Source organism: Hyperolius riggenbachi, chromosome 10 (assembly GCF_040937935.1).
Source record: "Hyperolius riggenbachi isolate aHypRig1 chromosome 10, aHypRig1.pri, whole genome shotgun sequence".
NCBI classification, from domain to species: Eukaryota; Metazoa; Chordata; class Amphibia; order Anura; family Hyperoliidae; genus Hyperolius; species Hyperolius riggenbachi.
This window is the reverse complement of record NC_090655.1, coordinates 84,302,968-84,326,851: the sequence shown is the minus strand read 5'-3', so window position 1 is coordinate 84,326,851 and position 23,884 is coordinate 84,302,968. Positions and strand designations below refer to the sequence as shown.

Genomic DNA, 23,884 nt, shown 5'->3' with positions numbered 1-23,884 from the left:
TTTCTTATGCATAGGAATTTGTGTGGAGGCTCCACTGTGAATAATGATTACTTTCTCACGTACAGCAGTTACATAATCACAGTTTCATTCCAACAGGTGGGGCTCCATTCACAAAGGAGGGAAAGTAACTTGGGAAATATTCTAAGTTCAAACCAAATTTTGTCCTTAAATATTCAAATAAAATGTGCTTCTATGTATGTTCCTGTCACATTACAACTAGCTGTTAGTAAAGGATAACAGACTACTCAGCAAGGTCATGGTGAACCAGAATTCTGAGGAGTAAGCAAGGGTCTACAAAGGACGAATATGCCCTGCTACTAAAATGTTAAGAGAAACAACGGTTTGCCTTCTTAAAACCGAAGGTATTTGCGATAATTCAGGTCTTCCACAATGCATCACTGCTGAATATGCAAATCCTCCTGTGTTGTCCCTGTAAGGTAAGCAGGCCTCCAGAATCGCTGGAATGCAATGATGTGTCAATTTGTTAATTGTACAGAGCCACAATAATCCAACCTACATACAGACTGTTTTGGATTGGTTGATCCTCATTAGTGCATGGCATCGATTAATGTGGCTCTATGTAGTAGAACGTTAAACACCCAGAGTTAGACTACCCAGCAAGCTCATGGTGAACCAGAACTCCTAGGAGTCTGTAACAGGCTACAAAGGACCAAAAAGCTCTCTTATTAGGTATTTGTGAAAATATTGTCCCAACACAAATTGTTAGGATATCAGTAATGTGCTTTTTACTAATTTCCAATATTGACATCACACAATACCCAAATGATCCCCCTGATCTCCCGTACAAATCAAACATGCTCTGTAATTGTGCCATTCCTTTCAACTTGTATCTCCAGTTTTAGATACATTGCTAGTGGGGTTTTTTTTGTTTTTTTTTTTGTCTGATTTTTTTTTTCTTAACATGTAATTGGAACTGTGCCTTAAATTGTGCTAAGAAAATCTCACACTATTCAACTGTGTACATGTTTTTTTAATTCAGAGTAAAGGTCAACTGCCAATTATGTGTTTAGTTTGTTTTCAAACACTTTGTACTCTGCTTAAATTACAACAGGTGGCAAGAAGCAAAAGTTGTAGAAGCTGCTGTGTGTTTTTTTTTCTTAATTGCTTTGCAGCTTAAAGTTAAAACAAAATATTGAATTTTAAGTTGAATTTTGAGATCTAAAGTCATTTTGTTAAATTACTTCCTCAACGTTTTCCAAGTAACATATCAAATGGATATCTGTCCCATCCCAGCCTCTCCTCTCGCTCTAGAATATGGGTGCCCTTAATGTAGCGCCCTCTAGCATTACTGATTTAAGCAGTTTTTGAAATACTAACAGGTCGCTGTCATTATCAAGACTTCAAAGGATAAATCTGCACCACAGTGAGGCCCCATTCACACTAGAGCGTTTTGCCGGCGATTTCTTTTTAAAGCACTAGTGCAATAATAACCTATGGGCCTAGTCTCAGTTGGGCGATTTGCGTTAATCTCCAGCGATTAACACAAATCGCTGAAAAAAATAAGTATCCTGCACCACTTTGAGGCGATGTCCCGGTGATCGCGTTTAGTGCTATAGAAGCGCTAATGGCGATCGCCGGGAAAGCGCCCCAAGTGTGAATGGCGTTAATCGCCAAAAAATGCCAGAGCAAGACGCTAGCAAAAGCACTAGCATTTTGTAAGTGTGAATGGGGCCTGAAGTTCATTACTAATATGAGTCACAGTGCTGACTCTTCTTTCAATTTGTCCATAATGCATGATGGCAAACAGAAAGACAGGCGGCTTACCATATAGGGGATGTGTGAGTAATGCATAAAGGGAACTAGAATAGAATAAAAAAAAATAAACTACCTTTTTAGTATAAAGGGCCTACACTTAGATCTTCTTGTTACCTTGTATTCATTACTCACACATCCCCCTATATGCAATAATTTGTACATGTTATACCATGCAGAGGGCGGGGCTATCAATCCACTACTGTGACCGAACGGGACTTGTTCTGGACAATACAGCACCTGCTTGTTTTACAACCTTATGATGTGGGTTGTCACCAGCTGGAAAGACTAATATGTTTATTTTTGCCATTATGCATTATGGATGAATTGAATGAAGAGTCAGCGCTATAATTTGAGAAATCTTTTGCTGCCATAGTTTACAGTACAAAACTGACCCCACAATCCAAAGCGGTGGAAAGTTTATAACCAGGAAATGAAAAGCGTTCTTGGAAGGCAGTGAGAGGAAAAGGGCCATGCTGCAATTAGTTTACAATTAGGATTGGCATATCTGCAACCATTAGGATTAGCATTATTGCAGAAAGTTTACAGTTGGGCTTAGAAAAGAATGACAACTTATACTTAACATACTGGGAGTATGACCCATACATAGGTTTCCCTAGAAACTATATAGAATGATTGATATACTGCTCTAGAGTTATAAAATATACTTTAGGTACAAATGATAAAGTGCTTTGTAACTAATCTTGGAATGCAATACTTTAATTTATCATTTATCTTGATTCCCGTGAGGAAGGGTTGAAAAGGTCTGCAAAGTTATTGCTGCTTTTTGTCTTCTCACTTCCTGCACTAGGGACATGATGGGAAATTGGATGAATTGTGGGAGGAGGAATCATTTTTTAGGGGCTCTCATTGTGAGTTTTCATAAAACACAATGGCCCATATGCAATTAACTTTTTCTCCTTGGTTATCTCCTAGGTCAGGGCTTTTCAACCTGTGGTACGCGTACCACCAGTGGTACTTTGCTGTTGGCCAGGTGGTATACACCAGGTTTGTCTGCCATGTGTCATCATCCCATCTTGCCTCCACAAAGTTCAGCTCCCCTCGTTCGCTCCCCTGCAGCATACTTCAGACCTCAGATCAGTGGTGAAGAGACAGCCAGGCAATCGGTGCACAGTGACAGTGGCAGTCGGGTTACTGCTGATCTGAGGTCTGAAGTATTCTGCAGGGCAGCACAGCGAGGACCTCGGGGGCTAAAGAGGCTTCCACCTTCCTCCACAGTAGATGGGATCCAGCAAAAGGACGCCCAAAGAACTCCTTGTCAGCATACCCGCATATGCCGTAGCAGCTCTCCACTTTGATTTTGGTGAAAACAGCCGAGCCTGATCGGGTCCGCTCTACTGCACTGGCCCACGGGTGGTACTTCTAAATTTTCAGGTGATAAAAGTGGTACAATTAGTGAGAAGATTGAAAAGCCCTGTCCTAGGTGATCTTTTCAAAATCGTCAATAAAATGCCCTTTGAACCACTGGCAACCAAGAAAATAATCAGAATAATTTTGATAGTATTTTTTCACCTACTTTTTTGTACTTTTTCAGTTGCAAAGTACTGAAGAGTTATTTTAAATGGGAGATGAAAAATTATCTCCTAGGAGAAAACTCAGGAGAAATAGTTAATTCCTTATGGGCCCATGAATGTTGAGAATGCACCTAGTTCTAGTGTACTTTCCTTACTCCCCGCTATGCTTGCTTTAGCTGTATTTCTTTATTAGGTCTGGTAAACTATTTAAGTATTTTTTTTTATCAGAAAAGTATTTATTAGCCTCAATCAAAATTTGATTTATTTGGAGCTCCGCCTGCTGATCTGATTGGGAACGTCTGCAAGTGCTTTGCTCTACTTCTGTGTACTAAATAGGTTTGCTCCATAGAGAACAATAAGGCCTAATTTCAAGTAAACAAGTCGGTGGACTTTGATTAACAATAAGGCCTAATTGACAGTAAACAAGTCTTGGGGACTGTGAATATGTAATGTTACAAGCTCTCTGTAGCGCACAAAGCCTTATCAGATGGAGCTAAAAAAATGAAACTTTTTATCTGAGATTGTTTTTAACATAAAAAGGTGTTTTGTGCTAAACAAAGAAAATGAATAAAAGCAATGGCACAGCACAGATTTGCCAGTTTCCATGAAGTTGGCAAGCTACTCAGTACCACATGTGCCAACCAGTTAGAACACAAAGCACAAAGTTTGTTCTGTAATTTTTATTTTACACACTACTGGAATGTCCTTCAATTCCCAAACATACAGCACCACAAACGTAACTATTTTAAGACAAAGATATTTATTTAGCCTCTGTGAGAGCTTCCAGTTGGCGGCTCTTGCTCAGAAAATGTGCCAGTGTCATCTCTTCGGACATCTGGAAGAGAAAAATAAGCTGCCCTTTGCTTTACATTTACGCTGAGCTTGTTAGGGAAGAAAAAAAAGTGAAAAAAAGACATCAGATGATGATTGTTAATGGTTCTTTTTTATTTTATTTTTTTTACAGTACAAAAGCTTAATTCAGTACTTGGTGTCCAGAACCTAAGAACACATTTTCTAAACAGTTTGTTCATATGAGTCAGAGTTTCAATAATTTATATTAGCTGCATTTCTGTAAAGATCAACAAAGCATTATTCATCACAGCGTGACAACTTACATTTGATCTAAATGGACCTAAAAGTCTTCATTCACTGAGCAGCCCTTTGACAGTGATGTGCAATAGCTAAACTCTTACATGGAGGAATTCTGTTCTCTCAAGGACGTTTTTTTTTTTTTCCGTTTTTTTTTTTTTCTCCAAAATGTTTTATTTACATATTTTCAAGCAACTGCATGTCAGTCTGTTATAAATTATGTAAGTGTGTAACTGTATGCATGTGTGTATGTAGATCCACAAATGGGAGAGAGCTTTAACTGATTTTGGACCACTTGCTCAAAACTCAGCTGTCTAAATACAGCTGAGTTTCGTACCTTGGTCAGGAGCCATTTTCATTGGCTCCAGACCAGTGTTGCCAACTCATCCCTTTAAATATGGACGCTTATGAATTATACATGTCTTGTGGCTAGTTAGATGCAGTTTAGGCACTGATTATCTGTGAGAAGCCCCAGAACCTGTATAACTTAGATGTGTCAGTATTTAAAAGGGATGAAATATATAAAAAAGTGGCTTTTGCGCTCCTCACTGAACTGTGATACCTCAACAGGTTTAACTTATTTAGCAAATGGATCGCTATACCATGGGGGGGGTATCACCTCCCTGCTTAGCATAAAAAAATTGCACAAATGTACAAAGGTACAGCGCTCAACATCACACACCTTCAACAGTATTAATATCTATTAAAAAGTCCTGCAAATGATTAGCACATAACAGAATTGTAAAAATTGTCCCAATGTTTCCACACTTGTACAGACACTGCAGTCTGCACAGTGGTACTGTACCAACAGACCACTCAAATCCGGAATCAGTTTAGCTGCTTCCACATATATAAAGTGCCAAAAAACTTTTACCAACAGAAATGGCTGATTGACAGATCAGCAGAAACGTTTTTGGATGAAATACTCAGATGCTCCACTCATACAGTGTCCACTCCTCCTATATGTCACTCAGAGACAACTTCTATGGCTGATCCAATGCTGACCAGCTGTAATCGCTTGGTTAGGCTCTCAGCCTCCAAATCACTGCTGCACCTTAAAAACTCAGAAGACAGGCCACCATAGCGTAATTCCGTTTAATGTATAAAAAGTAAAACAGTAATGCACTCACATGTAATTAAAATCAGTGCACATATTCTTAAAAGAAGGACGTCCTCACTGCTGCCGTTCGTATCCAGCATTTCCGCACACCGCACCTGAGACCCCGCCCTACCTGTTTTGTCATCAATGACTCATCAGGGGCATGTCCTCAGGCCGGGCGCGGAGACGCTATAACCACATCATTATGCAAATTGCTAGACCGAGAACGGCGGAATTCTTGCGGCTTTTCATACATCCCTAACAGGACTTCGGCATCATGGCGTCTGAATGCAGACGCGAGAATTCTGCCGTTCTCGGTGGTCTAGCAATTTGCATAATGATGTGGTTATAGTGTCTCCGCGCCCGGCCTGAAGACATGCCCCTGATGGGTCATTGATGACGAAACCGGTAGGGCGGGGTCTCAGGTGCGGTGTGCGGAAACGCTGGATACGAACGGCGGCAGTGGGGACGTCCTTCTTTTAAGAATATGCGCATCGATTTTAATTACATGTGAGTGCATTACCGTTTTACTTTTTATACATTAAACGGAATTACGCTATGGTGGCCTGTCTTCTGAGTTTTTAAGGTGCAGCAGTGATTTGGAGGCTGAGAGCCTAAACAAGTGATTACAGCTGGTCAGCATTGGATCAGCCATAGAAGTTGTCTGAGTGACATATAGGAGGAGTGGACACTGTATGAGTGGAGCATCTGAGTATTTCATCCAAAAACGTTTATGCTGATCTGTCAATCAATCAGCCATTTCTGTTGGTAAGAGTGTTTTGGCACTTTATATATGTGGAAGAAGCTAAACTGATTCCGGATTTGAGTGGACTGTTGGTACAGTACCACTGTGCAGACTGCAGTGTCTGTACAAGTGTGGCAACATTGGGACAATTTTTACAATTCTGTTATGTGCTAATCATTTGCAGGACTTTTTAATAGATATTAATACTGTTGAAGGTGTGTGATGTTGAGCGCTGTACCTTTGTACATTTGTGCAATTTTTTTATTTAAAGGGATGAGTTAGCAACCCTGCTCCAGACCATTTGATTGCTGTGAACCAATCACAGTGATCAGAATGTAGTGAATTAAAAAAAAGGCTCTGGTTCTAAAAAGGGACTGACCCTGCATTCCCAAAGTAGTTTAAGCTAACTAAGAACCTGAAATATTAAAAAAAAAAAAATCCCAGTAAGAGAGGTTTGTAAAAATGTGCCGTTGGGGCGAGCGTCCGTACTTACCTACAGGGTACTGCTCCTCTGGCCTCTCACCCCTATGTAATCCGTCATTTTCTGCATGGATCGACTGCACTGTGCGACATTTTCTTTTTCCCGGTGAAGATGTTTTTGGGTGTGCTAGTGGAAATGCATGCTGGGAGATGTAGTCCATGGATGCAAGCTCAGAGATGCTTCAACAGCTCAGTTTGTACTGAAGATGCTCATTAGCAGTACGAGGTTCAGTGAATGATTTTTATTTTTGAAAAGATTATTCACCTTTTATTATTTGAAAATAGAGGAGGTGGTGGGCCTAATCGATTTTTGAGATATCACTTTATCAATCTTTCCCTCTGTGGGCGGATTTTTTGATGTATACAATTGCTACTGATTTTTGATATCAAGAATAGTTTGTATTCAATTGATTTACAGCATAAAATAATCCAATCTTTTCTTTTGATCGGAATGATCTTATCAAAAATACTATTGTACACTAAAAGTTGCATGTTTAAAAACCACGTTAACCTACAGGGGAAAGAAAGCCAGTGATGGTTCTCAACGTTTCTGAAACTCATCCGGTCCTTCTCAGTAAAGTCTCTGAGTAGCTGCAGGCTCTGGCTGGTGCAAGACCCCCCCCAAAAAAAATCCGTTTGATTTTCTTGCCATCAGCAAAGGAAGTCGTCTCTTTTTCAAGACTTTGTTCAGCTTATTTTGTTTTTAAATACATAAATAATTACAGATATGTAATGAATGCATTTTTACTATTGTAAATTTGCATTAATTACACATCTGTACTTTTTGAAATAAATATATTGCCTGCCTGACTCTTATGCTTTTGTTTCCTGTTGAGATCACTGCAACTTTACTAAACAGGAAGCTGTCCAGACTATTTCCCCTATTCCATAAAGACCTACATAGGGTAGCTTGGGTTTGGGTACAAGCCATTCTTTCCTCGCAGCACAGTTCAACAGATCTCTCCCACTTCCTCCCTCTACTGGTAAGAGATGAAAGGCATGTACGGGTACTTAGGTTTGTCTCGGCCATGCTGCTGATAAAGACTACAAAACTACAAGACTACAAATAATCTGATGTGAATCCAGCATGTGTTCACTGGCCGCCAATCGCCTCTTAACGATCCAATATGCCAGATCTTTATCGATCCCCAATAGCCGAATCCCTTTGAATGCATTGTTCTCCCCACGCACCCTGCCCATGGGGTAGTCACTTCATTGTCCACCCCCTCCATAGCAACAGATGCATCACTATCCTAACTGCAGAGTGAATGGCCCCTGCCAATGCCAAAGTTTCCACTTTAGAGGGGAACTGAAGTGAGAAGAATATGGATGCTGCCATATTTATTTCCTTTTAAACTATATACATTGCCTGGCTGGCCTGCTGATCTATTTGGCTGCTGAAGTCTGAATCACACCAGAAACAAGCATGCAGCTAATCTTGTCAGATCTGACAGTCAGAAACACCTAATCTGCTGCATGCTTGTGCAGGGGCAATGGCTAAAAGTATTAGAGGCAGAGGATCAGCAAGACAGTCAGGCAATGTGCATTGTTAAAAAAGGAAATAAATGTCAGCCTCCATATCCCTCTTGCTTCAGTTTCCTTTTAAAGTGAACCTAAAGCCTACCAAAAAAAATGAGATGAACTCACCTGGGGCTTCCCTCAGCCCCCTGCAGCCGATCGGTGCCCTCGCAGCCCCGCTCTGACGCTCCAGGACCCGCCGGCGAACACTTCGGGTTTGGCCATCACCGGCCGTCAGGCATGGGAACGCGAGTGATTGTTCGCGTTCCCAGCCGGTATATCGCCCCCTATGCTGCTATTGCGACCAGGAGGTCGCAATAGCAGCATAGGGGGCGATATACCGGCTGGGAACGCGAACAATCACTAGCGTTCCCATGCCTGTCGGCCGGTGACGGCCAAACCGGAAGTCGTCGCCGGCGGGTCCAGAAGCATCGGAGTGGAGCTGCGAGGGCACCAATCGGCTGCAGGGAGCTGAGGGAAGCCCCAGGTGAGTTAATCTCATTTTTTTGGTAGGCTTTAGGTTCACTTTAAAGACCAGTATGTTAAGGCGATTTGTAAACGTGGGAAGCGTAATGGAAGAAAAATGCTCTTTGCATTTATTTTGGGATCCGGCAGACCATTTTTTTCAGTTTGTTTTTCATTTTAGTTTTTGTTTTTTTAATTTGTTGCTGCTTTTTTATATTTCTTCCTTGGCCCTTAGCCAATTTAAGATATTATAGTCTATTTAGTCTAAATGCTTGTTTATGTAAAAACTGTATTCATTTCTTATCTTTTAATTACCATTGTTTTCATTTTTTCCCCACAGGATGAAGTAATTGCTGTTTCAGAAAAAGTGATTGTAAAGCTTGAAGACTTGGTGAAATGGGCCCACTCAGACATCTCCAAATGGAAATGTGGACTTCGTGCTTTACCCATAAAACTCAAGGAAACAGGGAAAAATGGCCAGAGAGAATGTAGTTTGAAGTACAGACAATCCATATTAAATAGTGGACTCAATTTCAAAGATGTTTTCAAAGAAAAGGCTGAGTTGGGTAAGTGTCTTCTTTCTGCAGTATTCAATTTTAAAAGCTGAAAGAAAAAATGTGGTTTGATAAAAGAGCGACCTTAACCTGGTGCAGGCTACTGAAATCTACGTCCTGTTGGCAGGCTCTTATCTCTGCCAGGATGTAGATTTCAGTAGAAATGCACCCACCATGGCTGTGCTTCCATGGTTTTTAAACTCAGCTGGTGCTGAGCTCTGGCTCTTCACCCCTCTGATTACTGTTAGCCAATCATCAGAGTACAAAAACTAAAACACTGGTCCACAAGCGTCCAGAGTCTGCCAGTTTTGAGCTACATACACTCATGAGATGGAAGACTTTAGAAAACAATCAACAATGGATCTTCTGGTAATCATTATAGTTATGAAATAGTTTACAAAAGATCGAAGATAGTGACCAAAGAAATTTGTCTCTCAATCTTTCAATTCCAAACTGGTGAATATGATCTGCCAACAATTGAATATCATCTGTCAAATATAAATTGGCACCATTTTTGTGTGTCTCTTTGTATCTTGTTGGCCAGTTTTATCAGACCATATTTGTAAAACCCATGTTTTTTGAGACCAGAAAAGTGGTGTGCATAGTCAGTTCTTCTTTCATACCATTATGTGAAAAGTGGCGACCAGATGTTTGAGGTAATCGGCGCTATGTAATAGGGGTACACAGTAGGCCTGCACGATTTTAGGGAAAAATTGAATTGCGAATTGCGATTTTTTTTTTTTTTTTTTTTTTTTGTCAAATTGCGATTTACATTTTTTTTTTTTTTTATTATCTTCAAATCAAGTTTTAGCACTAAAATTTACAATGTACATTAACATTTATAAACATGCATTGACAGAAAATGGCATCATACTATCAAATTGATAGTATGTCATTTTCTGTCATGTTTATAAATTTTACTGCATTGTGAATTTATCAAAACAAATAGCAACTATTAAGTTGACAGTGGCCACTTACTGGGCAGTGGTGGTGATCCAAGTTGTTTGTTCGACAGGATAGTGGAGAGGTAACAGATCCTGGGCAGTGAGCGTACAGTACACAGTGTGACCACGGGAGACTGGGTGCAGAGTGCAGAACATGAGTGCCTGATGTGTGGATCCTTCTCTCCCACAAACGATGTGCTGGCCGCATTACACTACTCACTACCACTCTGTCTTCTTCCGGCCGGAAAGAGGAAGCGTGCCACGCGGCCAACACAAATAATTCTACGTATAGAACGCTTAAAATAGTACATGTAAAAAGCCCGCACGCTTAAAATTGTATGCATGGAAAAAAAATTGCAACTTTGAGGATTAGGAAATAGTCTTGCCGCAAATCACGATATCTATTTTAAAACAATATATTGTGCAGCCCTAGAACAGTCGACCTTTTGTAGGAAAAAATTGTACTTCCAGAACTATTTTTTCATAACTCTGCCAATAAGAAAACCTCATGATTAATTTAAAATTATTGGTAGTAAAATGGCAAGCCACCAACCACCATCTGTTTATGTTCATCATACACTCCTGTTTACAGTATCCACAAACATTATCACCTGGAGAACTTGTAAAGTACATGCAGATGGTGCTCAGTATGAACGATGAATTCTAGAAACTAGCACTGATGGCAAGAATGGCTACCAGTAAGGCTGGGTACAGAAACATCTGGCCATTGCAATGTACCGCTCTGTATTCTGTAGCTTAAGCTATGAGACTTAAAGCGGAACTGAAGATCTTTTTTTATAACAAAAAAGCCATCCCTGTACAGCCTTCCTGTCCCGCACCGGTCCTCCACGATTCTCCTGTGGCCAGCTACTTTTGTTAAGTCGATACCGTCAACTTGTAAGTCGACTGCAACTGCGCCTGTGGCTTGGGGCACGCATCAGCGGTAACTAAAGTAGCTGGTGACGGGAGAACGGAGGATCGTGGAGGACTGGCGCAGGACAGGAAGGCTGCATGGGGCTGGCAAAAGCCCCAGGTAAGTGAAACACTTTGTTATAAAACAAATCTTCAGTTTCGCTTTAAGCTATGTATAGTGTATACATTAGACACCCAGACAATGTATGCACTATGTATAGTGCATACATTAGACTCCTAGACACCCAGAAAGGTCATGCAAGGAAAGATTATTTCATGTAGATCTCTCCACTGTAACTTATGGTGGACCATCAGGTTGTATGAGTATTTTTTTATTTATTTTTTTATGATTTATATAGTGCTGACATCTTACGCAGCACTGTACAGAGTAGATTGTCTTGTCACTAACTGTCCCTCAGAGGAGCTCACAATCTAGTCCCTACCATAGTCCTATGCCTATGTATGTATCGTGTAGTGTATGTATCATAGTCTAGGGCCTTTTTTTTTTTTTTTTTTTAGGGAGAAGCCAATTAACTTACCTGTATGTTTTTGGGATGTATGAGTACTGACCTACCTCTATGGTTCTGTTGTACACTGAACTGAGCGCTTGTGCCCCCCCCCCCCCCCCCTTCCCACTCCCCTTCTCCAGACACAGATCACTGTGTTTGTACAATGACCATTCATGGAATGCCACCTGAGCAATCTGGATGACCATTATTGAGACTGTGTATTAATAATTGTCAGGGGTTTTTGTTATCCGAGACAACCATTGGGATCTTACATCGTTGTTACCACTTGGCATATGCTAATCGTAAGATATATAGTATATATCAGGACAGTCTGAAATGTAAGCACACTCCTGGTATAAAATTACTCTATGCAGTCAAGCTTTATTTAAATAAAATCATTTCATCAACAGTGTAGTCGAGAGCCTATAAGTATTTGCCTGAGGGAGACATTTTCCTTTTATGTGGTACCTTCAGAACAGCAATGCTAACTTGCTAGTAATAAACTTTAAAAGCACTGTGCTATTTGTGTATTTAGAGCCGAACACAAAGCAGACAGCCAAAGATACAGTGAATTACAGTCTACTTAACGTTGATCTCAAGGGGAACAAATGATGCTTAAATCTCCTTCTAACCTACCCAAAAATGACATGCTAAACTATTTACAAAAGAGCCCTTCATTTGATTGCTCACCTGCTTGTCACATAGTTGTTACTGGCATCTTCCTCTAGAACTTGCAATTCTTCTGGCGACAGAAAAGCTATGTATAGGTAACTCATGCAGTCTTATGTTGGCTTATAGGAGTGTATGTGCCCTAAATTCGGTTCACCATCCCAGCTCTTTGGGAGCAGTATTGGCAGTCTGACAGGACTGTGTGAAATGCCTTAGGCTCGGGTCACACTGACATGGATGGAAAACTGATCCAGGAAACAGGTCAGTTTTTAAGGCATCAGTTTCCCATCTCTGATGCTCCGTTCCTTTAACGTGCAGTCAATGCGTCGCATTCATCAATCCAGAAAAAATAACTGAAGATCCAAACTTAAAGTCCGTCCAACGGATCATGTGGAATGGATCCGTTCGTATGGACCAATGTGAATGGACCCATAGGTTAACGGATCCATTCTATTACAATCCGGTAATAGTCCATTTTTAGTGCCAGTGTGGCCCTGGCCTTAGAGCCCAATAGGCCCCACAGTGCTGTTATCTCTCTTCAGACTGATAGAGCAACTATGCAAGGTATGTATGAGTGCATATTTGGTGGTATGTAGTAACCATTTATTTAGTGCAGTCAGGGGTGCCTAATTTAGGGCGTGGCTTGTTTAAAGGACGCTGTGCCCACACCTGATTGCTTTTCATTTAATTTCATTCACAAATCACCTATACACATCTTTGTCTTTACAAGCAGACCACCTATGCCAGCCTTTCTCAACCTTTTTACCCTGGAGGAACCCTGCAAAAAACTTTTTGATCTCGAGGAACCCCTGCATTTATTTTGCAGGCGGCATGGTCTTTAAAAGTATGTGTAGCTGTTTATTTCACTACTCCCTATTACACTGCCACTCATTATACTGCCTCCTGAGCCCCCAATTTAGTGCTTCTTGTTATTAGTACCACCTATTATAGTGTGCTCTATTATACATTCCCACGATAGGGGAAAATGCCAAGGAACTCCTGCAGAGTGCTCAAGGAACCCTGGGGTTCCAGGCAACCCTGGTTGAGAAAGCCTGACCTATGCTGTTCATATAAGAGTCTGACTAATCAGTGCACTCATGCTTTGAGATACGTGGCATTTCCAAGGCCCAGAACTAATCATTGCACACCATTGCTCACCGTATAGCTGTGGTTAGTTTGATTATTTTGATGCAGCAGTTTTTAAATTCTGAAATTAAAAGTTGTGTTTTATTATTGTGGTTTAGATTTGAGGGGTATCACCATTATTCTGTGCTTTTCTACCAATATTGAGACCGATAATTCTATGACTGTATGCATGAAAATACATTTGGATATTCTTTATTGAGAACAATATTAACTTTTTTCTTCCACTTAGAGTTTAGCTGTAAAAAGTGAGGAATGTAATCCATTAATCAATTACGTTGTATTTTATGTATTTAGATATTCTTTAAGAACAATAATTCATAGAACAATTTTTTCACATAGCTTTAAAAGTGACATACGCAATCCATAAAATCTGTTAAATGTTGTATTCATGTTTTTTATTTAATTTACTAGTTGCTGGAACAGCGGCATAATGTGTGTCAGCCTGATTAATGCTTTTGTTCATCAGAAATATCTGTGTATGCATGTTTTATATAGAACTAGGTAGCATCTGTGGTCACAAAACATGCAGACCTTGCAAATCACAACAAGGGGAATAATTCCTGGAAAAAGCAGATGTTTCTGTGCTTTCTTCTATACAAATTGATATTGATGTTGTGGAGGTCTTTTTAAGATATGCTTTATTTTTAATTGTTGAAAATGTTGAAATGGCAAAGTAGATTGCACATGGAAAACATTATAATATATACTACAATACAACTTTGCTGCCAATTTGAGTAGGTATTTTTAATTTCGACTTTTTCATTCCTTCTCTTTTAAAGGACCACTATCGTGAAAAATTGTAAACTTTAAAATGCATACATATAATCTGTAGATTTCTCCCAGAATAAAATGTTCATCTCCTCATGGGGGATTCGTGGGTACTTAATTTACAAAAGCACTTGCCAAACTGCAGGTGCTCAGTCCAACTGCCACGAGTTGGGAGGCTGGCTGAGAGCTTTACAAATGTCCTTTCTGGAAAGGATCTATACGAAGAATAAAGAACTTTTTTGAGAATCCACTATCTTGAGATCTACTGGTCCAAAACCCGTCAGATCTGTCAGCTCTTTACTGTAAGCAACAGCAACACAGGAGAAAAGTAATTTTATACTGCATTTTACTCTGCGAGAAACATTTTATTTGTATGTTTTTTTTAAGTTTTTACAATATTTAACTATGGTGGTCCTTTAAATATCCCTTTTAAACGTAAGCAACAGCAACACAGGAGAAAAGTAATTTTATACTGCATTTTACTCTGCGAGAAACATTTTATTTGTATGTTTTTTTTAAGTTTTTACAATATTTAACTATGGTGGTCCTTTAAATATCCCTTTTAAACGTAGCATCAAAGAACCTGTGTAGGCTTTATAGCCCTATAAATATGTCACTACAGTCTGACTACTTTTATATTCTTTTGATTGTTGTTTAAGCCAAAAAAATATATGCTTGCTCAGGTTGACTGTTTTATTGAAAGCCTTAGAGGCACTGAACGGAATAGGTGAAGGTTGTAAAACAGCAGTAATAATTTGAAAGAAGATGAACTGTCTATTGTAGAGGTGTAGTGTACCTTTGAAGAGAGCTGTTTAGGTGGTCTTTGAAACTTGGCAAGTGGAGTGTTTACAAATATATGACCTCAACACTGGACTTTTCTATTGTGAGGCTTACAAAAACGATCTAGGAAAGGACAGTGAATGAGCCCAAGTCCATGACTGTATTAGCCCCCAACACTTTGAGAGACTTTTTATATTGTTTAAGTGTTAAAGGTCTTTTTGAAGGATGCCCCAATTAAGAAGAGACTGGCCTTTGCATGGTAGTCCCCTACCTGCTTCCTGGTTTTATAGAAGTTGTCATCACAATGGCATTACTTACGGGGTACCCTTGAAAACTTCCTTCTGAGAAACTACATCAGAACAGTTGTACTCTGCCCCCACCACCTTTACACCATCCAAGAATGACAGCGTAGGTTGTAGTAGTACAATCTAAGGATACGCAACTGGTATTGTTTAAAAGTGGCTGGATAGTGTGCTGGTTAAGGGCTCTGCCTCTGACATAGAAGACCAAGGTTCGAATATTGTTTATTTCTGTTTAGTAAAGAGTTATTGGGCAAGACTCCCTAACACTTCAGGGTGGCCTACTGTGTGTGCCCTTGGTGGCTGCAGCTCTCAAGTGCTTTGAGTCTGACAGGTGAAAAGCCCTATACAAATGCTGGAGTTGTTGTTGTTGTTATTATAAATATGCATATCTTCTTATTTCATGTCCCCTTTTAAGGATAAAATAGTTTTTGTTTTTTTTTCTCTTTTCATTAAAATCCTAAGCCTCGGTTTCCTTTTTTCTCCTCAAGACTTTGAGTCCCAGAAAGACATGTAACTTCCTAATCAATCCATGCATTTTAAAAGCAAACAAATAATGCATGCTAGATGTCTTCCTTGATTTAAAGCTGATGGCACAGGCATCATATACTTAATGGTAAATAAAAGAAGAATCCATTAACTATACAATCAATACTAGATAGGCTAAGATGCCGCTGTTTATTTTTCATTTTAATCCCTGGAACTTGCTTAAAATGAGTAACTCTCCTGCTGTTTAATTTTCTTTTGCATTAAAAACTAAATGTGCAAATGATTTATAAATCACACAGAGAAAAAAAAGTTTAAAAGCTAGACTCATTCCAATTTATCATTAACACTGTACTTAATGAACTTTAGTGCCTCAGGCCCCCAAAATTAATATTAAGTAATTAATGGTGGATCGAAATTTAGATGAGTGGAGTTAGGTTTGAAAGGATGGTTGGAACACACAGGTGTTTAAGAGGAACTGTAATGACATGTAATAGGATGTCATAAATTGATACCCATTGTTTTTAAATTCTGGATTTAGCATCAGAAACGCTTTTTATGTCTGTATATTTCTGTGTATTGGTATGTAGCCCCCCCCCCCTCCCCCCCCAGTGATCCTTAGCCTAGGCTAGGAGGTCACTCGGCCCTCTGCCTCAAAGCACTCTGGGAGAGCAGGTAGTCCTGCTCACAGAACATTTCAGAGTGATTGACGTCGCCAGCAGTAAAGATGCCAACATCTGTGATAAATTTAAGGCTATAAATCAGGGTGGGGGGGGGGGGGGGGGGGATTTTACAATGGGCAAGAATTGCCTTTTTACAATCTTAATTCATGAAATATTTATTACATTGTATTTATCCAATTATATTTAACATATTTTGACTACTAGCACCTATGTTTGCTTATTTATTGAAATGTTCACTGTAGTGATCTTTTCAATTAAAATTATTTTAATCTAGTGATGCTTTGAGTCCTATGGGAGAAAATCATTTTACAAATGTTATGGTATTCTATTATATTGCTTCCATTGGTCACCTAGTAGTTCCCCCCCCCCCCCCTTTCTCTTCCTTCTGTTAGAACACCTGTTATTGCTGAATGCTGAGATGCTGTTATTTCACATACTGTAGCATTCAAGATGATACTTAAAAACTAGTTACATGCCCTTCATTCAATCAAAGCACAGCATTTCTATGTTAACTATGCTATATAACAGTATTTGGATGCTTTCCTTTACATCCTTTTAAATGTCATCCCATGCTTAATATCTGCATTTAAACTGGAGTTGGCCAATCATTTCCCGCTATAACCACTTACACTCTTCTGGGAAGTTTTATTGAAATTTGCTGAAGTAGTCTTAGACTCCATACACCTGTGGCCATGGGGTAGCTGAAATAAATGATTTCTAGGGGCATCCTAATGCTTTTGGAAATATAGTGCATCGTCAATTTGTACTCTATCAAGATTTGTATTGCAGCTGACCCATTTGTTGAAAGATTCTCTGTTCTTATGGGTTAGAATATTCTATGCTCTGTTATTAATTGCCTTGCATGGGGCACCTGTATACATCTTGTGATATGGAGGGTGGGCCAGGGGAATCCAGTCCATATCCTACCTTGTCTTTTTTTTTTTTTTTTTTTTTTTTTTTTTTAAAGCACACTAAAAGGAAGAAGGATATGGAGGCTGCCATAAACAATGCAAATTGCCTGGCTGTCCTGCTGAGCCTCTGTCTCCAATGCTCTTAAGCCTCATCTACACGTGTAGATGAGGCAGCGATCCGGCGGCTCGATTAGGTGCCGGATCGCCTCTTCTGCGTCCCCGCCGGAATCAATACCCGCTTGATTCCCGCTCGTCCCCGCGCCGCGCCGCTTATCTTCCGCTCTATTCCCTGCCATTGTCCCCTCGCGGGGAGCGAGCAGAAAATCGGCGGTGGGGAGATCCGTCCTGTCGGATCTTATCAATTGAGCCGCATTAGCGGCTCGATTGATAAGGAACATCGCGGCCGCATCTACTACGCATTTAGATGCGGCTTTAGCCATAGACCCTGAAAAAGCATGCAAATCAGATGTTTCTAACAATCGGACAAGATAAGCCACGAACTTGTTTCAGGTGTGTGATTCAGACACTAATGTAGCCAATGAGCTCAGTAGGGCTGCCAGGCAACTGGTATGGTTTAAAAGGAAATAAATATGGCAGCTTCCATATACCTCTCACTTTGGGTCCTTTGTGGCTGCAGTCCGAATAGTACTTTGGTTATCGAAACACAAGCAGTGGCCAAGCACTGTTTGTATTGTCACATTTTTAGTCCTAAGTAGGCTAATAAATTGAATGAATGACTTTAGTCTAAAGTTTCTTCTTCATTCCATAGCTATCATGAAACCCTATTCTGCTACCCTGTGCCTATAAATAAATACAAGCAATTTTTAAACCTTTATTTTGCACAAAACCACATTATCAAAGCATAAGTGATGACCAGTAATTCTTCTCAGCAACCTATCCCTGTTCTCGTTACTAAAGTGATAAGTACATCCGATTGGTTCTTATAGGTTACTGTGCATTACTGCATCTTTTTTAACATGAAATTCTAAAAAGGAGACTCAATACATACATAAATCTATATGTACGTGTGTGTATTACTTAACTGAAGATCTCATACTGAGCATGCATTATGCATTTGTAAAGCGCCAAGAAGAACAATAGTGCTTATCTTAAGACAAGGTTACCATGGTAAACCTCCGCTCCATAATTACAGGCGTAATAAATAAAAAGCTTTGAAGAGAGAGGGAAGGGGAAAAAATGACATTGTTATTTGAAAACATAGCCTCAATGGAATTACTGATTTCATATTGGCTGTATGAATACGTAGGACTTTCTTTTAATGAAACAAAACACCCCTACTAGTAGGCTTTTTGTCAATCCATTTGTTAGAACAAATTAGCATCAAAGATATCACAGTCTGAAGGACGAATAATGAATGCCTAAAAGCATGCTGCTTGACAGATGGCTTAGTGGCAGGATAGATACATAATTTCGTAAAGGAGCATGCTTTAGTATCCTATAAAAAAATAAAGGTGAATTGTCACATCTGTGTGGGGTTGCATAATTGATACGAGCAGGAAGTATAATGGGATGGGGGGCAAAAATGGCGGCAACAGTTTTTTTTATTGTTCAGAAACATTTTTGTTTGCCAAGATCTGCTTCACACTGTGATGCCGAGATGCTTGTTAATGTCTTTATGAGAACATTGCTTTGCATGTGGTTTGAGTAAATGGGTCAGGAATTGCTTGCTAAGCAGTATTATTCAGACAATGCACCAAAGGCCATCCTTGGCTTCCCTGGCCTCTGTTGTTTTTTGATGTGGAACGGAAAAGATAAAGCATTGTGTTGTCAGTTAGACAAGCAGCTCTTAGAAATACTGATCACGGGGAAGTTAAATCATTAAGTGGACAACATCATTAAATACCGAGAACGTGCATTCTCGGCTGCATTAACCAGCACTGTGCCGTAGATCATCTTCTTCATCAATTTGCTGCTTGACAACTGGTTTATATACTGTGTAACCCAGCCTTATACCTGCAATGCTGATGCTGTGTTGCATAAAAAGTGTTCGATGAAGCTCTATTGGATTGAGTAAGAATATTTTTAACTTGCAGCTCTTAATAATAAAATGTTATCCTTTACAGAGCAACTCTACGTTAGTACAAGAATATCTGCACTAAGCATTCAGTGAAATTGCTCACATCTGTTGGCACCCTTTTTTCTACTTTTTCTGCAGTTACGCATTCATTCCACTAGGAGGATTTATCATATTCTGTGCATACTGAGGAGGTATCTGCAATAGTTGGGATAATCGCTTCCATCTCAGCAGCAGCTGAGAGTAATACTAGGCAGCTATTGCAGTGGAGAACATCGACAACTGTAGCACTTGCCAGGTAAAAACAAAATACCTGAGTTATCACAAGTCATGAACGATTCGGATCTTTGATCCGAATCTCTTTTGTGAGTCGAATCATCCGAATCATCAAAATGAGTGATTCGGATTGCAAAAGGGGCGGGGCCAGGAGCGACCCGCCCCCTCTCAGCGGGCAGCGGGGTCCTGGAAGCAGAGCAGAGATGGATCGCTCTGTTGGATGGGAGGCAGCCTTGCAGGGAGACAGGTAGATGAGAGAGAGGGGACATGGGTGCCACTGCCAGATATGTGTAGAGCACACATACTGGCTGCAATGTGCTCCTCATTATAGGCTGTCTGTTCCGTAGTTGTGCACAGTGAACACATTGGAAACTTTTTGCTCCGCTCAGCACAGCTCAGTAACTTTGCAGGCACTGTGATTGCAGCGCAATATGAACCTCCTGCACTCGCTCTAAACAGCTGCACTTCACTTCTGGGAACGCTTTGGGGAATGCTTTTACTTGCATTCAGAGTATACAGATGAACATATAGATGAAATACATGTAATGCATATGATTGCAGCATGTGGGTATTGTGTGCAAACAAACATTTCTGCTCTCTTCTCGTCCCTTCTCTGTCCACTCCCTGCCATCTGTCCATCTTCTCCCCTTCTCTGTGTGTCCACCCCCCTCTCCTTCTCCTGCCCTGCTAGTCATTTCACCCCCGAATGCTTTCCTTGTAAAATGATCCGAGATTCGGATCAAAGAACCGGATCTTTTCAATGATCCGATTCGAATCATCCGGATCATTGAAAAGATCTGAACTTCCCATCTCTAGTTATCACTGGGATGTCAGTGTTTTTTATGGGAAAGTGGGGCTACAATTTAGGCTGCTCCAATGTTTATACTAAACTCCAAAGTGCTTTGCTAGTAATTTGCCCGACTACCCCTCTTGAAAGTAGTGTGACTTTAATACCCAATTGACTGCTTTTGTCACAATGAAGTGAGTGGATTTATGCTGGGTTGGAAGGTTCACAGATGATAAAATGTGCAGGCCCTGTAAGGTATATAGTGCTGTGCCATCTAAAGCAGAGTTCCCCAACCCTGTCTTTAAGGTCCACCAACAGTACATGTTTTGCCAGAAACCACAGGTGGAGTAATAAGTGTCTCAGCAGAGCAGATTATCTACCTCTGGGGATTTCCACAGAACGTGTACTGTTGGTGGGCCTTGAGTACAGGTTGGGAAACACTGATGTAAATACTTCCACAGCAACCATCTCCGGGGCTGATTGATTAAGACAGGAGCAAAGGAAACTGTTGCAAAGTGGAACTGTTATCAAGAAACCACCAATTGGAAGCTTTCCTCATTTGGCTCTCCATGTAACTGCTTCTCTTTTGTGCAGTTTTCCTGACCAATTTTGTATCGGTCTTGATAAAGAAGTCCCATGCTGTGTTATAAATGTGGTCTTAGCCCGTGATGGCAGATTGCTGGAACTTGCCTTGCAGTCTGGAATGGACGGAATTTAGGCGGAGCCATCACATGTCCACAACCAGCATAGATGATTAGTATTTTTACAAAAACTCCCAGCTGCATTTTTACCACATTGGCTTGAGAGCATTGTGTTGTACCTTTTGAAATACATGGAATTTTGAAAGTAGGTGACTAATTATGACTAAGCATTCTTTATAGTAATTTATGCCAAAGCTTACAATGACTTGCACATTGAAAGATACACAAAGAAGGAATGGCAGAGAACCCAGAATATATGGTGTTTCTCCTTACCTCAAGAAACCATAGCAATCTGGTGGGGGTATCCAACAATTCTTATTACTTTTTTTCCCCTGGACAGGCTGAAGAGTTCTCCTGTATTTTTTATGTCGGTGAAAGCTCCAAGAGGTTGAAGTAGTTAACAGCAGGCTCTGTGAGCATGCCATATAACTTTGCAGTTAGCATAATCATACAATGCATATTGTAAAGGGCAAAGCTCAGACACAACTGTTTTGAGCATTCTGCAAGGGGGCAGGGCTTCGATACAGCTGTTTTGGTCAGATTGCAGAATGTGAGTTTGTGACAGGATATATAAACGTTAGGGCAGTAGCTACATTTTATTTTTGCTGCAGTGTCTTTTTCTTCACTGTGAAGTATTGTTGCATAGTATTGCTTTTTCAGTGCAGTATTAATTGGTTCCTCCAGTCCACAAGCAATTTGGTGACGTTTAGGGGCCTATTGCAGAAAGGCACCATTGAGTCAGGCAAGAACAGCGCTGGAAATTTGGGCAAACCAGGCACTGCCATAGGCCGTAATGTGGAGCGGAACTTAGTCATTTGGGCACCATCAAAAGACTGAGCCCAAATTATGATAAAAACAGCATAATTCAGATGCTAGAAATAGCTGGCAGCTAAAATACATCTTACCCCAGAGTCCAAGGTGGCCTGGAGGTGGAATAGTAGTAATTAACACCGCCTGAATCTTTTGCAGGAGCAGGGTGAGCCATTTTTCGGCTTTACCCTGCACCCAAATTTCCAGGTGCCTTAATTACATGTACACGGCACTGTGGCCTAGTGACAGATCTGCTTTATATGAAATTATTTATTTCCAATTCAGGGTCCAACATTACGAATCTGTTGAATCAGTTGCAATGAATATGTAAACCTTTTCTTTCTTTTTGGTTTCAGAAATTTTTATATATTGATGATTTCACAGGTTAGTGGCTTTACGTAATGGATAGGTGGCATAACCAATATAACAACTTAAACATATTTTAGTGCTTTCAAGGGAGATTTAAAATCAATCTTTTGCTTTTTGATCCTTTTAACGGTTTCTGTACACATCCATTTTAATCACATTGGCCTCTCGTTGCACTTTCCCAGGCACAGCATATTCTATTTTGTTTTGTCTAGATTTTGTGTTTATAGTGGGACTTGTGATTTGTTAACATTAGTTGTGTTGCAGTTGTTCTGTTTTCCATATATACAATACATGTTATCCATCAACTTCCAACAAAAATAAATCAGACACAAAAACATCCATCAGAAAAAAATGCTGCTCCACACTGTGTTTCTCGTAAAGAAGTTTGTTTTCATTTACCAAGGATGGTCATTTGAGATAATCTATCAGGTTTTGAACTAGTCCATTTCCTCATGGAGGAGTCTGTTATTTATTAACAAAAGCACTGAGCTTGCTCAGTCCAGCTGCCAAATGAGTAGGGAAGCTTGCTGACATAATTGTATAGCTCTGTTCCAGGTAGTGCCTTTTGTAAAAAAATAAAGTTAATATGGAGAATCTCCCATAAGGAGATGGACTAGTACTAAATCTGTTAGATCTGCCAACGTTTTACTACCTACTACTGCAAGTGTTGGCAAGATGTGCAAAATACAGAGAGCTAGAGGATTAGTAGACAGCCAGGCAATTTTGCCAAGTCCTTAACAGACTAAATAGTTTATCCTGATTCTCATCTCTTACTAAACTTTAATATTATAACTTTATTTGGAAAATCCATTTAGATGTCAGTTAAATCTCCCCACAAAGGTTTTTGTAGTTGTATGTGGGCGGTGCTTGATTTTATTCCTAGGCATCCTGGTTAGCTAACTATGAAAATATCACTACTAAATAATCAGAGATAAATTTTGTGATCTACGTAAACCAGCTGTGAGACCCGCCCCCTGGCAATATGGGTAACATAATTTATGCTACATGTGACGCTGCACAGCAGTAGCCATACTCCCTTAAGCTGCTGTTAACTAATTTAGCTGAGCTACTTCTGGTCACATGACCAAATCTTCTTCTCTGCAGGCTCTTTCTTTGACACACAAAAGTAACAGGACTCTTATCACAAAGCTATTAGATGTATATTTAGAACAGAGCCTAGAGATGGGCTCTGAAGCAAAGTATTTACTGTAAATAGTAATACCGCTGATCTGTTTTTTCTTTCTTTCCCAGTAAATGAATTGAACATACTTTTAGTACACATCTTGGCAGGAAAACAACATTCCATTCTTGAAACACCTTAAAAGCTGTCTGAAAAATGTATTTTTTATCCTCTTACTTTTGTCAATGATTGATCTTTTAGCCTAGAATGTGTGCCGTTTCTGCAAGATGAGCATTTCTCATATCACATGACTAGCCTCAGAGTGTTGGGGCGGACGAGATGCACTGCGGAATCTTCATGAGTATGCAGATTGAGACCTCCTGAGTTCTAAGCATTGTGACAGTTTTCTTGTGCTGCGTGT

At 40.0% G+C, this 23,884-nt stretch overlaps 1 protein-coding gene across 1 annotated transcript in view; it reads left to right on the top strand.

Annotated features, from left to right (window-relative positions):
- The window catches only part of ARID5B (AT-rich interaction domain 5B), a 445,568-nt gene that overhangs the window by 85,053 nt on the left and 336,631 nt on the right, over positions 1 to 23,884 (top strand). Inside the window, exon 3 of the mRNA XM_068255131.1 lies at positions 9,045 to 9,270. Within this exon, the coding sequence (XP_068111232.1) occupies positions 9,045 to 9,270 (226 nt within the window). The remainder of the gene's footprint in view (positions 1 to 9,044; positions 9,271 to 23,884) is intronic.